The sequence below is a fragment of the Sturnus vulgaris genome, chromosome 3, assembly GCF_052056855.1.
Source record: "Sturnus vulgaris isolate bStuVul1 chromosome 3, bStuVul1.hap1, whole genome shotgun sequence".
Taxonomy (NCBI): Eukaryota; Metazoa; Chordata; class Aves; order Passeriformes; family Sturnidae; genus Sturnus; species Sturnus vulgaris.
The window spans coordinates 94,918,857-94,934,551 of NC_142245.1; the positions used below are offsets into that span (position 1 = coordinate 94,918,857).

The window sequence follows — 15,695 nt, forward strand, 5'->3', positions numbered from 1 at the left end:
GGAAGGAAAATACAGGGTTATGATAACTGGGGAAAGCTTGACCAGGGACAAGCTAAGGCCAGGTTACAAAACTGACTGCTTGGAATGGAGAACAGGGAATGATATGTGTGAAAATGAAGAAATATGGAAACTGTTTGAGGAATGAAGACATCTCACATCTTCTGAGTGGAAAAATCGGTCCTTGGACTGTATGGAGAGGATGAAAGTCACAATATTGTGCCTATGCCATGAAAAAGAACAGGGCAGAAATATGTGAGGCAATATGGGATTTTTATAAAGCTTCAGGATATGGAGTGGAGCAATGTGGGTAGTCCTCAGGATGGTGCAAAATTAATTTCCATTAGTTTGAAGTGTGTGATGTCTTGCTACCAACTAGTATGCAGCACACAGAACTTCACAGTGCTTTTCAAGTTTGAAGTACATTGCCATTATTCACCTTTCAACAGTGCTATGACACAGGTAAGGCCACAGAATGATTTATGACTAATATTTTTTCACAAAATCGGTATGATCAGCGAAGTTTTGAAAAAATATAATGTAGCAGGACTAGACTGACCTAAAATAACTAACACGTAAACTTATTTTCTGGAAAAATCCAGCTGTATGGAGTCACTCAGTGCTTCACTATGTGAATATCATTGAACAATTGGTTATAAAGCTTCCAAATGCAGAGCAGAAATGCTAACCCAGCACCATTAAACTTCTTTTGTTCCTTATTGTGCCTGGCTTTATGGATTTCCTTTCCTAAAGGATGAAATTTTACTGCTTGCAGTTATTAGGTCATGAGACAATCCATTTCCCACCGGGTCATAAAACTGCCACTATTTTCTCAGCAATTAAAGGAAGCCAAAGTAATTGCATGGTACAACTCAAAGGTATGCACAGAAATCTATGCACAATTCTGGAAGTACAAGGGAAATCCTTGTCATGTTGATAGCAGTAACAAATCTCCCATTAACCTTATGGGGCCAGGATTAGTTGTAAATATTTGCTGAGAAAAGTTCTTGGTCATTTTGCCTATGATACCTGTGTTCTTGAGGTAGATCATCTCTAAGCAGGGCTGCATTTTGCAGAATGCACAATTTTGCTGGACTGTAATAAATGTGTTAGAAACCTGAAAGGGTTCCCAATCAGAAAGATGATGGCATGGAAGGGTGGTTCTTTTGAAATATAGTCTGTGATGGCATAATTGCCAAAATTTGATTCCAAGGATCCAAACCACTTGGGCCAACTATTCAGCTGAATGGAACCACCAAATCTCCAGGGTTTCTTTTCAACTAAGAAGTACTTATCATTAATCCTTCAATAAAAATCAAACAAAAGAAATAATACAGATATCTATGATCTCCTTCCCTGATTTTTTTTTTCCTCAATGTTTCTGGAATTCTTCTGAATATGACCACTTTTTATGATGATATATCACAAAGGAAGTTTTCCACCCCATCCAATACTAAGGGGATTGTAAGAACTAATGCTCATGTATCCAAGCAAAAATATTTATCATATATTCTCTCTAAATTGCCTTTTATTTTTTTCTTTAAAACATGGATATATTTTAAAGATTTCACTTATTTTACAGACTGCTCTTCTGGGAAAGAAAGAATGTAATAATTAATTACCTAAAGCATTGCCATGGAACAATGATTGTTTGATTAAAAATATTATTCTATTTCAAAATTACCTTCATATTTTCTTTTTTAAAACATTAATTCAGCTTTTAAATTATCAGAATTGAAGAAAATAATTTGATTTTCTGTTAGCTTCAGCATCAGTTCTTTGTAGACTTTTGATTCACCAAAAATTTTACTTTTAGCCATAGTCTGACCCAAAAAAAAATTTTACTTTTTGGAGTCCATCATTATTTGCTCAGGTGTACACTCTTGGCACTGAATCTTGCTGCTTTGCCATTGTATGGTGAACTTTTCTGTTCAGTTCAACCCACTGAGATGGAGGAGGACTCATCCTGATTTTCCTGTGGGGTACAGGAAGAAATAGCAGCCTAGTGACAAGATCCCTTTTAAACCTGTTGCCATAGTAACAAGCAGACAATCTTCCTCTTTACATAACCTCCAGACTGGGAATTTTTCAAATCAGGGTGCTGTCTCTTTTCTGCCTGGTTGAGCTCTGTTTTGCAAACATTTTCCTTTCCCCACAATCACTAGCACCCAGATTTTCCATGTGGCAATGAAGGTCCAAACAATGACTTCTGTTCCTGGGACAAGGTGGTGGTTTAAGTACCCCCACTCTGGGCAAGTTTGAGACAAGGAATCTCAATATGCTGCTGTCTGTTCTCTTATGAAGTGACATTATAAAAAGATGGGAAAACAAGTGAAGTTGCACAATGAAAGGTGACAACTGAACTCAGCAGTGAAAGCTGGGATTGCGTTAGCAATCTTTGCTGATGTTTATGTGGCTGCGCTGCTTCTGCCAGTGCAAATTCCCTCGGGAACACAGGGGCCTATGTGCCCAGCACTCTGACACAAAACTGCTGTCATTTACCTCCACACTGGGAGCATCTCCACCACCCTGGTTGTGCCAAAATTGCCCTACTCCTGACAGAACCTAAGCAGGCAATGATGAATGTGGAGGTGGAACATGGTAACTTTTTTTCTGAGGAAATGGAGAGAACATAATTTAAGCCTCTTGTCATAAGAATGCATTTTAAAAGCTTCACAGTTTATCCTTTTGATAAGGCAAAATCCAGTGAAAACACTCATTGAGGAAGGTAGATATAAGCAGTTGATCTCTCATCTCATCTCATCTCATCTCATCTCATCTCATCTCATCTCATCTCATCTCATCTCATCTCATCTCATCATCTCACCATCATCATCATCATCATCATCATCATCATCTCACCTCTGTTGCAGCTGTCACTCTTTATGGGAAGGTAAATGTTGTGAGTCAGGTATGCACCCAGGTGTTACAGAGGTCAGCAGGCCACGAGGGAGAGGAAAATGTCCATTCTTTGCTAACATCCCACATGTGAAATCATTTAGAACAGAAATATTTGTTTATGAATGCATTACCCTCTTTGTATTCTGTAGTAGAAATGGATGAATAATTCATTACAAATATCCAATTTGATTACTCTTACATCCTTACAAATATCTTCGCCTGTTTGTGAATTGACCTTGGGCCTAATGGGATTTTTGCAGTTATTTGACATTATGAGGTATTTAATTTTTGGAAATAACTTCTGATCTGCAAATTGCTTGTAAACATTTGTTGCCAACAACCTATAATTAAAATGCTGGACAGTCAACATGTTTTTATATGATCAGGCCATATGATATGATTTTGTTCTATAACCAGAAGTAATTTATGGAATAAGTTCTCAAGCATAACAAAGAGGAATTTAAAGTTAAAAATTTATTTTCTGAAAAACATTTCCTATTATTTCATCAATGTTTTCTACAGTCTTGATTATCATATCAATATGCTTCTATATTACAGTTTTGGGTACAGAAAAACAAACGATATGAAGTGGAATTATTTCAAGATATGATGGAATAAGACAAACAAGAAAGGCTGGTGTTTTTTTTGCAGTATATTTTCATCTACTCACAATAAGTAAATTATATGACACTGAATCTATCGGGGCACATCATATTTAAAATCTCTTGTAAATTTGAAAGACTTTGATATTGTCATACCAAACCACCTGGCTACATATTTTTATTATATGACAGAAAGATAGCCCTGTGGTTAGAGGACTAACTCAGGAAATTTGCAATCAGTCATGAATTATTTGTATGGTTCAGGACAAGGCCATGGGTAGAGGTGTCAGCTGCCATGGAGAGGCTTGTCCTTACCTCACTGGGTTGCAGTGATCTTTTGTGCATATCTCTTGTAGAGTCCCTATTTCAGTTCCCCATAGGACTAGCATAAAACTTCTGTACCTCTGAGTGTTAATGTCACAAACCAGGGAAGCGTTCATTCCGTGACCCATCTAGGAATTTAAACCAGAGTGTTACTGTGCCTGCTGATTCCTGGGATGAGTGTCACTGTAGTGGTCACCCTGTGTGGCCAAGCCATGTGTCTAACTGAAGTCTCACCAGCTCCAGTCAGTCTACAGATGTTTAACTGTCCCTGGATGCTCTGGGGGAAGGTGCACCAAGGATGGATGTGGCACAGATGAGAGTCAAGAGCTCACTGACAACCCCTCCCCTGTCCTTGGGAAAATTTCCTGTAGTTCCTGGTACATGAAGCTAAAACCTTTCAGAAGTGTTCAGACCCTGACTTTACTGAGCAAGGAGGGATAATAGAGTAGAAGGACAGACAGACTGAAAAGTCAGGACTTTTTTCATGTTTTCATTTCAAGAACAGCCATGTCCTTTCTTCCTTCCAACACATAAGGTCATAAAGGCTTGATCATGCAATCAACTGTGATTGAATAACCATGAGTTACTGTCTGACACTTGAACCTTACTAATTAATCAAAAGCATCAACTGTGAAATGAAAATACATTTTTGTAACCTGCCCTTAAACTCCCTTACAGTTTACTTTGCAACTGGGGTATGTTAAGTACATTATTATTAACTGCAACCTGTTTTACAAGTTTCAACTTTTCCTTAACATCAGCTCAATACCCATTCCTGAAGAGAAAACAGCAATTTGCTGCAGCAAAAAGCTTTTAGTGCAAGTTCTCTTTCTCTGCTTGATGTTAGATGCTGCTAACTATAAAACTTGTGGAAAGTAAATGTTTTCCTTGCCTGTAAAAAGGAGTTAAAATAATTTTCCAATAATTTATATTTTCCCCTTTACTCTATGCATGTAATACCTATAAAAATATATGTTTAAACAGAAGTTCATCCCATCTTCCCTGTTCACATTTCTTTAACTATTTGAATGCCTTTCAAACATGGACTTTTTCTGTCTCTTGTTAAGATTGCACTATTTGCTTTTGACACCTAAAGCAAAATATTGCCTTACCCTTTACATGCCTAAAGTAAAAAAGACTGAGATAGCATAGAAAAGAGCAGTTTCATTAATTTTTTTTTTCTAATATAGTAACATTGTTTACATAATATAAACACCAGCTAGAAGAAAGCTTGGAATGAAAGAACTCCAGTTTCTGTGAGACTTAGAGTGAGCTGCTTGAGATCACACATCAGATCTCTTGCTCCCATCACCATGCCCTGCTACCTTTATTTTCTTATTTGGTTAACCAGGTTTCTTATTTGAGATATTCCTAGTGAAAAGAATAGGAATTTTTGTTGTGAGTGTGAATCTAGTAACAATAATACACCTGAACTCTGGTAACAAGTAAATGTTAATGGAAAAGTTATGAAGTATTGTTCTAAAAAACTGACTGTAAATTCTTGGATAAAGGAAGGAATACATTGCACTTCTGCCTGTTTTAACTAATGAGGTCTTTTATAGAATCAATAGTGGGAAAGAGTTGAGATCAGTCCTATCCCTTGATACTTTTTTCCAATTAAGGCACTAGTTCATTTTATTAAAAATATTATTTAATGACTATTCAGCATTTTCACTCTGGTGAAAAACTGTGCAAACATTAATTAAATCCCACCAAAGACCCAAACCTCACTAGGAAATTCTAAACCCATTTTACAAACAGGGACCTGGAGCCAGAGATCTTTCAGTACCAGAGAGATCATAACTTTAAGCTCCTTGGGACAATGAGAGTCTAGAATAATGAATGGCCCTGCAGTTAGAGCTACCTCAAAGAACATCATCCTGACTATGTCTTGACTTGGGGCAATTTATTTACTTCTCAAGGAAAGCCCTTTCTGTGTTTTCTTTAGGGATGAAGGTCTCTAGCAGTCAGTCAGATTGAGACTGTTCATACAAAATTATGGCATAGTCATTGGGTTATGTATATACAGAAAAGAAGTGGGCCCATTTCCATAGTCCAGGGATTAAAGTATCCACCCAGAATCATATTTCCCTCCAAAAAGTAATTAACTTTATACATGTGCAAAAGCAAGCAAAAGTGGAGACTAAGAAAGATCTGTGCAGTTTTTTCACTTAAGTTATATATCCATTTCATTGATTTGAACACAAATCTTCAAGTGACAGAACACAACACTGGGGCAAAGACAGACGGACAGGTATGTCCTATCCATCTGTACAGGTGTAGCACACTAGCATGGCTGTGACTGCAGAGCTTGTCTCCACAGAATTTAACTATCTTACAAGTTTTCTAAAAGTCTTTCCAATTTCAGTGATTCTCTCTAGGGGAGAAGGGGATATCATATGTTTTTACATTACTGATGATATCCAGTCCACTTACTTTGACCATCTCCAGGTTGGTAATTAGGTCCTGTCAGGAGGACAGGATTTTCTTCCAAAAATGTTAAAGCCATCCACCTCTTCCCATGTATTATCCAGCAATCTTTGGTACTTATTTTCAGAGGACTGTATTAAGGACAAAATTTAGGAGCAAGGGCAGATTTTTGCTTGCTTTTGGCATATTTTATTTCAGTCATTTGGCCATAAATAGTTGAAATGTTTGAAAGCAGCTTAATTTCTTTGCAATCTAGTTGTTATTTGTTTTTCTTATTGCTGTTTTACTTTCTTGTTTCTCATTTCTGACTAATCCCCCATCTTCTTCCTAGTCAAAGCTCTGGATGATTGGTCAGTTAGAATATATCTTTGTGTTAATCTTTGATTACCTATTTTGTAAGAGGGTCCTTGCTCCTATAGACACTTGACATTTAATATTATTGACTTGTATATCATTTACAAGAAATCCAGAAATCCTTCAGTTCTTTCTCAAACAAATGGGAAGGAGAACAATGTTGACATACTTCTAATGCATGACTTATCTCACTCTTCATTAAGCTTCTAAAGTAGGCCAAACCTGCTATGTCCTAGAAAAGTCTATCACTCTGCATTGACTCTAAAAGAAGTCTCGAGATCTACAGTTTAGACATCCACATCTGAAATACTTTCCAACTCTCAAGTCAATTGAGATGAATTCTAACCCAGGGCATCTGATCTCCTTCCTCTGTGCTGTGAATTGGGACAGCAGGGTGAAAAAACTCCAAACATCCAAGAAGGCTGCGAGACTTGTTCATTTCATGACTCCTCCATAGGATCCACTCGTGAAATTCCGAGGAAGCCTCATGTTTAATGATATCTTCCCTTTTACACCACTTTGATTAAGGCAGAAACTGCCTGAGGCTTCTTCAGTGTCTTCCTTAACACATTCTTCTCTCTAATCTTTGGAATGTATCCTGTACCTTCTTTTCACTTGTTTTGGAATGTTAAGTGAATAAAAAAGTCCAGTGCAGATATTTTTGCACTGAACATTTATTACATTCCCTGATTTAAGTGCAACTGAATGGTAAACACTACTTGTTTGAGAAAATCTTCTTCTAAGAGACTGGCTAAACACAAGGACACAACCTGTCTGAATTCATGCTCTTTGTTCTAACTGCTTAGGTAGTTTTCCGTAACACAGCAACTATAATTTATCTTCCTAGCAGTGGGTAATAATAACACGGTCAGGGCAAGAGTTTATAATATTCTTGTCAACTACAACAATATCCTAATAGCAAAAAATAAACTGTTGCAATATATTAACATGAGCATATGCACAAAAAGAAAAATTACTTTACACTGACTTCTGAAATGTAAGTAAGCTCATGTTGAATAAAGGGAGCTTTAAATAGCAAACACATATAAACCACTTCTCATATTGCTTTTCTAAAAATAACCACATTGCATATAAATTGTAATTGCATATAAATCAAAATTTTGGCAGATTTCACATGAACCAGTGACAATCTGAGTATGAAATTCTAGGAACAGAAACTCAATTTTTCACAATCTAAATGTATAAAACTGAAGCCAGTGGGACATTTTAGTACTAGCTTTGTAAGACAGAAGTAGCAAGATTTCACTCAGGGGCTTTAAGAGTTTCTGATTTCTTCTTGCTTCTGTTATTTTTTCAAGTTGAAAAGGTAACATTGAAAACTCTGTCTGCATTTAAGATGTTCTATAAAGAGTAAGACAAGGAGAAAAAGGCAAAAGAAGGAAGGTTGGCGATTTCCTTGAACACCTTCTTTTGAATCCTCCGTTACTCAAACCTGATGATTTTCCTTTGCATTCTCTAACCTTGCAGAGCAGGATTTGACTGGGTTTTGTGGCCAGTGTCACTGGCAGGGTGGCGGGGCGAGGCTGTAGCCCAGGGCAGCCTCCTGCGCCCCAGCGCCGGGCTGAGCCCAGCTCGGGATGCGCGAGCAGTACCGGGAATCTGAGAGATGCATCTGTACCTAGCTCCTCCTCTGGCGTCCCTGGAAAACTGAAGCCCGACTTGAGCAGATCGCCACCCTCTTCTTCTGAAAAGACAGAAACAGAGTAGCTATTTAATAACTCTGATATTTTTCTACATCCAGACATAACTCTCCACTAGTTTTTAATTCCACTCCGCGACACCTATTACCGTTCAGGACCTCTGTTAACGTGAAGCTGCTGACTATTATCTGCAATATCTACCCGTCTGTCAGTTTTTTCAAGTATTCTTCTATTAGCAATATTATTAATTATGATTATTTTAATTTTGCTAGACATTTTCAAATCACTAGTGCCATAATATTCATAAATGCCTTTTTTTGTAACATCTTTTATATCGTTCTTTCCAATTTTTAAATTGTATTGCCTTTTAGCCTTCATGCAATTACTCGAGAAAAATCCTTATTGTTGGCTCTCCAGCTGCACCCCTAGCACTTCCCACACATGATTCTTAGGCCGCTTTTATTACCTTTTATACACAAACATTTAAATTCTGCCATTGTGAACTATGATAATGCTGTGATGATGACTTTTCCTATTAATAACATTTAATTTTTTTCCAGAGATAACTTCTGTAAGTCTGAAAGAGTATTTGAACTTGGATGATATGTATATGCTGTATGAAAGCAGAAACCATCTGAATGGCCTGAGTGCAGATCTGAGCTACCTTGCCCATATCCCTTTCAGAGTTGCAGTTTGTTGCCTCTGCATTGCCCTCTTCTCATGCTGGCATATAAACTAATTTTGGACCAGGCACCAAGTCTAGATATTTCTGTCATGGAGCTGCAAATGGAAAACTGGGTCAGTAACAATTCCATGAGATGCAAGATTTGCTTCAGAATACATACATTATGATACAAAATATGTCATAAATATGTTTCGTGTATTTAGTCAATACTACATTTTTAATGTTTTTTATATTTTTCCCTATTCTCCGTATTTGCTAGTGTCTCAGGTGGGTGGCAGTAATTGAGTATACACAGCCTTCCACTGTCCTCTTTTTTATCATCTCTGTGTGTTGCAAGATACCCTGGAAGAAATACATTCAACCAGCAGCTCTTGAAAGAGAGATAAAATCAGGTATTGCAGACTATGTTTTTCTGGTGCACAACCAAGGACTGATGACTTCCAAATAACTCATATCAGTTCATGCTATCATACCCTCAGGCAGACATTTCTGTAAGGTCGAACCTACTCAGACTTTTCTTAAGAGGACTTCAATGAGATCAGCTGGTTTTTGTGGTGCACCTTACAATAGACACACAGTTTTGCCTGTTTCAATGCTCCATTTAATAAACACATGCATTTTGCATATTTTTTGGTCTTGGTTACACTTTTTATTCGTACACTGATTTTTTCCCAATTATCTCACAGCAAGCAAAATGAGTGAGCATACTCATGTGGATCTCTCAAGCAATTGTTCCAAGATTTTTGGCAATTTCTGAGGTTAAGAATATCTAATTGATAACAATGAGTTGTATAGCACAGATACTGCATAGAAAATTAGTTCCAAGAATGTTAAGAATGCTGGATGAGCTGAGCTGTCAAATAAACATCCTGTTTATAAACTCAATTGTTAAATAAACTCAGTCTGCTAAAATACAGCCTACAAGAGATCTCAGTAAGTGATGGATGAAAAGTCATACACAATTTAAAAAATGACTGGCATATGAATTTAAATTAAACTTCATTTGGAGAGGTAATGGACAACTCTAATTAAATAAAAGCACAAATTAGGCAGTTTCCATGGAGACTTTGCTCACATGATCTGCCTATATTGTATAACTCATATACTTGTCCTGTGGCTGCACAGAAATCAGTTATAAGTAATGAAAGTTATAACAAAAATATTCAGAAGGATCCTTTACATTCTTGTAAGTAAGTAGGAGATCTTACTGCTAACTTCAAAATAATGAAGATAGTTTTATATTTTTGAAAAAGCTATTGACTCTAAAAGTCTATCATGCACATATATTCAGAAACACTTACAGTATGAATGCATAACGTTATTTTCCCTTGCAAGAAATCAGCATCATAAAACAAATCTGCCCAAAACTAGACTAAGGTGCTAGGAGTAGGCTAGTCCAGACTAAACATTTGTACGTGTGAAGTGTTTGAGGGAAAAAAAAAAAAAAAAAAAAAAACAGAAAAGAAAAGAAAAAGGAAAAAAATGTTCTTTTCTAAAATTAAAGGAAAGGTCATGCAATGAGATCTGTAAGTCAGATTCTGACTTTGCTGTAAGCATTCCTGTTCAAATTTGAACAATCCACTTAATCTCTGTCTCTATTTCCCATTAGAATTAGGATTAAAATTAATTTCTTTCTTGTAGCTGTACTACATTTGTTAATGTCAGTGAGCCTGTTGTTTAGAAAAGCCTATGGAGAGAACAAAGAGATATAATGTCCTTCCTGCAGAAAAGCTGTTATATTCTGTTATAAATAGGGTCAATTACAGATATTTCAAAGGAACTTAGAATTTCTTTGTCATTCCCTTAGGTTTATGAATCTTCATGAGAATTAAGAGTAGGCACTAGTGATTAGTTTACTTCCTAATTATGAGGACTTCTTATTTCTTTATATTTTATAAGTATGTATTCACATCACTATTTCATCATTTCTATTGTCTTTTCAAAAGGCTTTTGTCATTTCATCCCTTGAAGAGATTCAGTTTTTGTGTTCTGCACTTATGAAGCATAAATTAATCTAGAGTCTTGGTGGCTCTTGCAGTATTACACAGATAATCTTTGTATGAGATTAAACTGTACTCCATATTATTCCTTCAGCAACAGACATACATGGCCTTTGTTTCTTCAGTTTAAATTTTTCCATTTTTATGGAAAAATTGCCATTTTTATTGTTCACCATAAAAATGAAAATCATGGCCTTCATTCATGAACACACAGCATTCATGAGCACTTCATATCTCACAGTAACAGAGTCAGAATATAACAGCATTCTCACTCATGCTGAAATGCAAGTGTCAGAGAATGAGTGCTTTCATTTCATGTCATTCACCTTCTCTGTCTCATAGATATACAGGGACTCAATTTGCCCTTTGCTACCTAGTGGTAGAACATTCTACACCAGTAGACATAGAAGAAAGTCGTGTTCTTAGCATGGAATCCTTCAATGGGCAATGGATTGCAAACAAACAGATTATGAAAATAGGATGATTTACAATATAAGTTTTTTAACAATATATGGAACACAATTCACACACAAGGGACACATCAATATACAAACTACTGCATCCCAGACAAGTCTAAATAGAAAGCAAGACTCTTGCTCTGAACCTGAAACTAAAACAAGCAGGAAAAGTCTTCACTCTTAACAGGGCTCAAAACATTGACAAAAAATGAAAGGCTCTAAAATGCAGAGAAGTTTGTTTCTTTGAAAGTTCAATGTATAGTAAAATGATGCTTTGATCTGCATAAGTAGGAGAGCACAAACTATCACTTACATGTTGTATCTCATTTTCCTTTTTAAATATGTGATGTATCTGTCATTCATTCCAGTGCAACACTGCACAAATGACACTCAAAACTGTGATAGGAACTTGTCACAGCTGAAGTTTTCCAGACTTAAGCTTGGAAACGTCAGGAGATGTTGCTGAATTGGAACCAGCTTGACACATCCAGACGGCTCATTCAGCCCTGAAGCTACTGCATGCACAGTGGGAAATGACACAGAGCAGTGCCCAAGATCAAGCTGGCATGGCACAGCTTTTGTCCCCGGCATAGGCTGGATGTGTGTCAGGAGTGTGCCCTGCTTGTGCTGTTTCATACCCTGCTAAGGAGACACTCTCTAGGAAAGCACTACTTGGCATGGGCCAAATCTGCTCAAGGGTATGTGCTGTGGCAGGGATGAATAATCACTTTGTCCGTCCTTCAAATTTTGTCATCCCAGCTTTAACCTCTGTCTGCTCTCTGAACCTGATCTATCAGTTTAAATTCTCTTTCTTCACCTGCAAAGTCTTGCCTCTGTGTTGGCCCTCATTTTTCATGCATTCATTCTACCCTTAATAATCAGGCATGCTGCTTCCATCTCCTAATTGTACTTCTTTTGTAACATATCCATCCAAAAAATAGGCCCCACTGTCAGTGGACTTGTTGCTCACACACTTTAAAAGGTTCACATCAGCAAGACTTATAATCAATTAACTGCCTTCTCCATCACAATATAAGAGCAGGACAGAACTAGAACTGATATTGAACTTAGTTCATAGGATTTTGATTTATTTATTATCAACCAGCTCTGGACCTCGCATCAATTTTTTTCATTGTGTTCTTTTGTTTCAGCCTGCAAGCTCTCTAAGGCAGCTGTTGTTTTTTAGTTTTTATATAGTGCCTGGTATTATAAGTCTGGCAACAAATGAGAGAAAACACAGTCCTAAAAATGTCTCAATTAAACTGCAGCTGGAATTTCATTCAATCACATAATGACAGAATGTGTCCAGAGGATGAATGTGAGACACTCACCACATCACTCTATAATCTGAGAAAACAAAATCACCTCTACCAGACTAGGGAAACTTAAAGATCTTCAGGAGAAATCTCCTGTATCTCAAGTCCTGCTATGCAATCAAAGCACTTCCTGCAGGTGGCCTTTCACCCTGGCCAAAGACATCCCCACACTGCTCAATGTATGTCATGAGAACAGAGAACTGAGAACTGGTCCTGACCTCAGGAAAAAACCAAATATCTGCATGCCTGGGAGATGCTATGGACTCTTCGCCCCTCCTGACATCTAATTGGATTGGTTTGGACCTTCTCCAAGAGGCTAAAAACACTTCTAGAAAACTTATTCCTTTCCTCACCCAATCCTCAAGAGGTTACATCCAATCTTTATATTGCATCTGTAAAGCCAACTAGGCACAGTGAAGGCTCCTCCTCCGTCATGAGGTCAACTGGCATGCTCTAGCCATATCTTCAAGAAGAACAGGTTGGATCCATCCAAACTGTGATGGGGAATGGTCCCTTGTTCATGCTAATTCCCTAGTAAAGCCTGGGAATTAGTTGGGACAGAGAAAATTAGTTGGCCAACTGTAAGACTAAGACAGGGACCTATTTGAGCAGCATTACAAATAATCAAATTCCTATTTGTTGGGCATTGTCCTAGCACTGTTTAATTTACTACAGATGCAGCCCAGGTGGCAGTATTGTCAAATACAATATTCTCATGCATTGTTCTCATAGCATGCTGATAAGCAACAAATACACAGAAGGACAGCAGGGCTGGGAAAACTCTGATTGAAATGAAAATTAAAGCTGATAGTAGCAGATTTAGGGTTATTGAGGTTTTCCTTTGCAAGAGGCCTATGTGAAAAGTACTAATAGTAAGAGGAAGTCATTGTTTAATTAAGTTGCTTTTGCTTTTCTCATCACAGCCTTCTTTTCTCTTGTTCTGATTTTTCACACACACACACACACACACACACACACACACACACACACACACAAAGAAATGTTCCTGGTGAATTCAGCATAGATATTTTCATTTCAGTATGCTGGCACAAGCACTGGCCCAAAAGGATATTGCTAGAAACAGGGAAAATACATAGATTGCCTGAAATACCTTTCCAACTTCCTGCAACCAGCACTTAAGGGACTTCCTGAGACAGAAGTTTAATCTAGACCATCATTTTTAATAGTCACCAGTGGGTCTATCCTCTATGGATTTATCTAATCTTCTCTGAGTCCATTTATACTGATAGCCTCCACTGCATCCTGTGCCAATGCACCTCACAATTTAATTATGCTTTATTTAAAAAGAATTTCCTTTTTGTTTGTTTATCAGGATGCCTGATAATTAAATTAGGTGCCTCTAGTTCTTTGGTTGTGAAAAATAATGGATCATTGAGCCCTACTCACTATGTCTGTATAATTTATAATTGTGAAGACCATATCCCTCCCTTAGTCCTCCCTTTTCCGAACCAAAGAATCAATCTGCTTAGTATTTTATTATGGAAGAGCTATTCTAAAACTTTCCTCATGCTTTTCACTCTTCTCTGTTTATTTTTGTTTCTCTGTCATGCCATTTTCAGACACAGCAGCCAGAAATTCAAATGGTTTACAGTGTGTATTCTTTTTACCGTGGTATGGTGTGGTTATGGTTTTTTTCTTCTATTTTATCTTTTGATATTTTCATCTGCCCTTTTCATAACTTAGAGAATTCATTAGTCATATTAAGTTGTGCCCAAGAGAGACAATTTGTTTGCCTTTCCAAACACAAATATATATCTCTTATATATTACACAAATAAATACTGAAGTACCCCAGCCTTTTATTTCCAAAACTCTTAAAACAAACCACCCTTCACACTCCCTGAAAATCAGGACTGAGGAATTCAATTTCTCTTGCTTTCATCCAGCCTTTCCACTTTTATACATACACTTTTATATAGTTCCAGACAGCAGGACTATGAAATCAGGTGTCAGTTTTTGGAGAGAGTAGCCAGACACACAGCCTAATAAATCAGGGAGAGGAAGCTGGCTGTGTCCCCCAGATCCTATCTTGGAGAAAGAATAAAATAAAATATATTGCAGTGGACCACAGAAGCTGTCAGGGATCATCTTAGTCTTGGCACACATACTCCTACCTCCCAGCTTTTGGCAGCTGAAAATCATCCACAAAACACAGGCTGCCTTTGCAATATTGTGGTGACCACCTTGGAAAGCTTTGGTTCCCCATAGCAGCCTCTCCTGAGCCAGCCAGGGTCGTTTTGCTCTCTGGAAGGCTTTCTGAGCTGCCTTATCCCTTTTACCCCAGAGATCTACAAGTTCCTCTTCCCTTCCTCACTTAAAGCACTAAATGCAAAAACATGTTGGATGATGCTGTGAAGTCTTAAAGTAGAGTTACTTTTCGGTCATTCTAACACTTAAATGAATAATTCAGTTAAATAACTCTATCTTCTCATATCAAAATTAACAAGTGATTGCAAGGAAAAGAAAGTAACTCGGTGATAAGACATTGTGTTCAAACTCAGCTCTGTGTGGTGTGCTTCAAACAGTCTATGAAATTTCTAAAAGTTATTTCTTCATGGATTTTTCAAGGCTGAATGAATATGTCAAGCCCTGAACAAGCTATTTAACCTTAATTGGTTTTCAGGATCTGTGAAAGGAATCCCAAATATTCTATAATAAAAAGTGGGAATATTAAATAAATACAACATCTCATTATTGTGAATTATAACCCACATCCTGTGTATCCAGTAGTTCTGGATAGCCCAGAAAAATCTCTAGTTCTCTCTATAGCTCTTCAGAATCCATTATATTTCTTTATGCAGGTAAACTGCAACAATTTCCTTTGGTACACTTTCCTCTTCCACCCACTGTGCCAACTCTTGGAAGGACTCTCAGCTACCTCACACTGGACAATTGAGGAGGTCCAAGAAGTCTCAGAGAGGAAATAGAGAATGCATCTCAGGAGCAC

At 37.3% G+C, this 15,695-nt stretch overlaps 1 protein-coding gene across 30 annotated transcripts in view; it reads right to left on the reverse strand.

Moving 5' to 3' along the window:
• The window catches only part of DLGAP2 (DLG associated protein 2), a 454,715-nt gene that overhangs the window by 94,480 nt on the left and 344,540 nt on the right, over positions 1-15,695 (reverse strand). For 19 of the 30 annotated variants that reach the window (XM_088162316.1, XM_088162314.1, XM_088162323.1 and 16 more), the window contains one exon: positions 8,248-8,313. The exons of the other annotated variants lie outside the window; for them this stretch is intronic. In XM_088162316.1, coding sequence (XP_088018442.1) covers positions 8,248-8,313 — 66 coding nt within the window. The remainder of the gene's footprint in view (positions 1-8,247; positions 8,314-15,695) is intronic. 30 annotated transcript variants of the gene reach the window in all.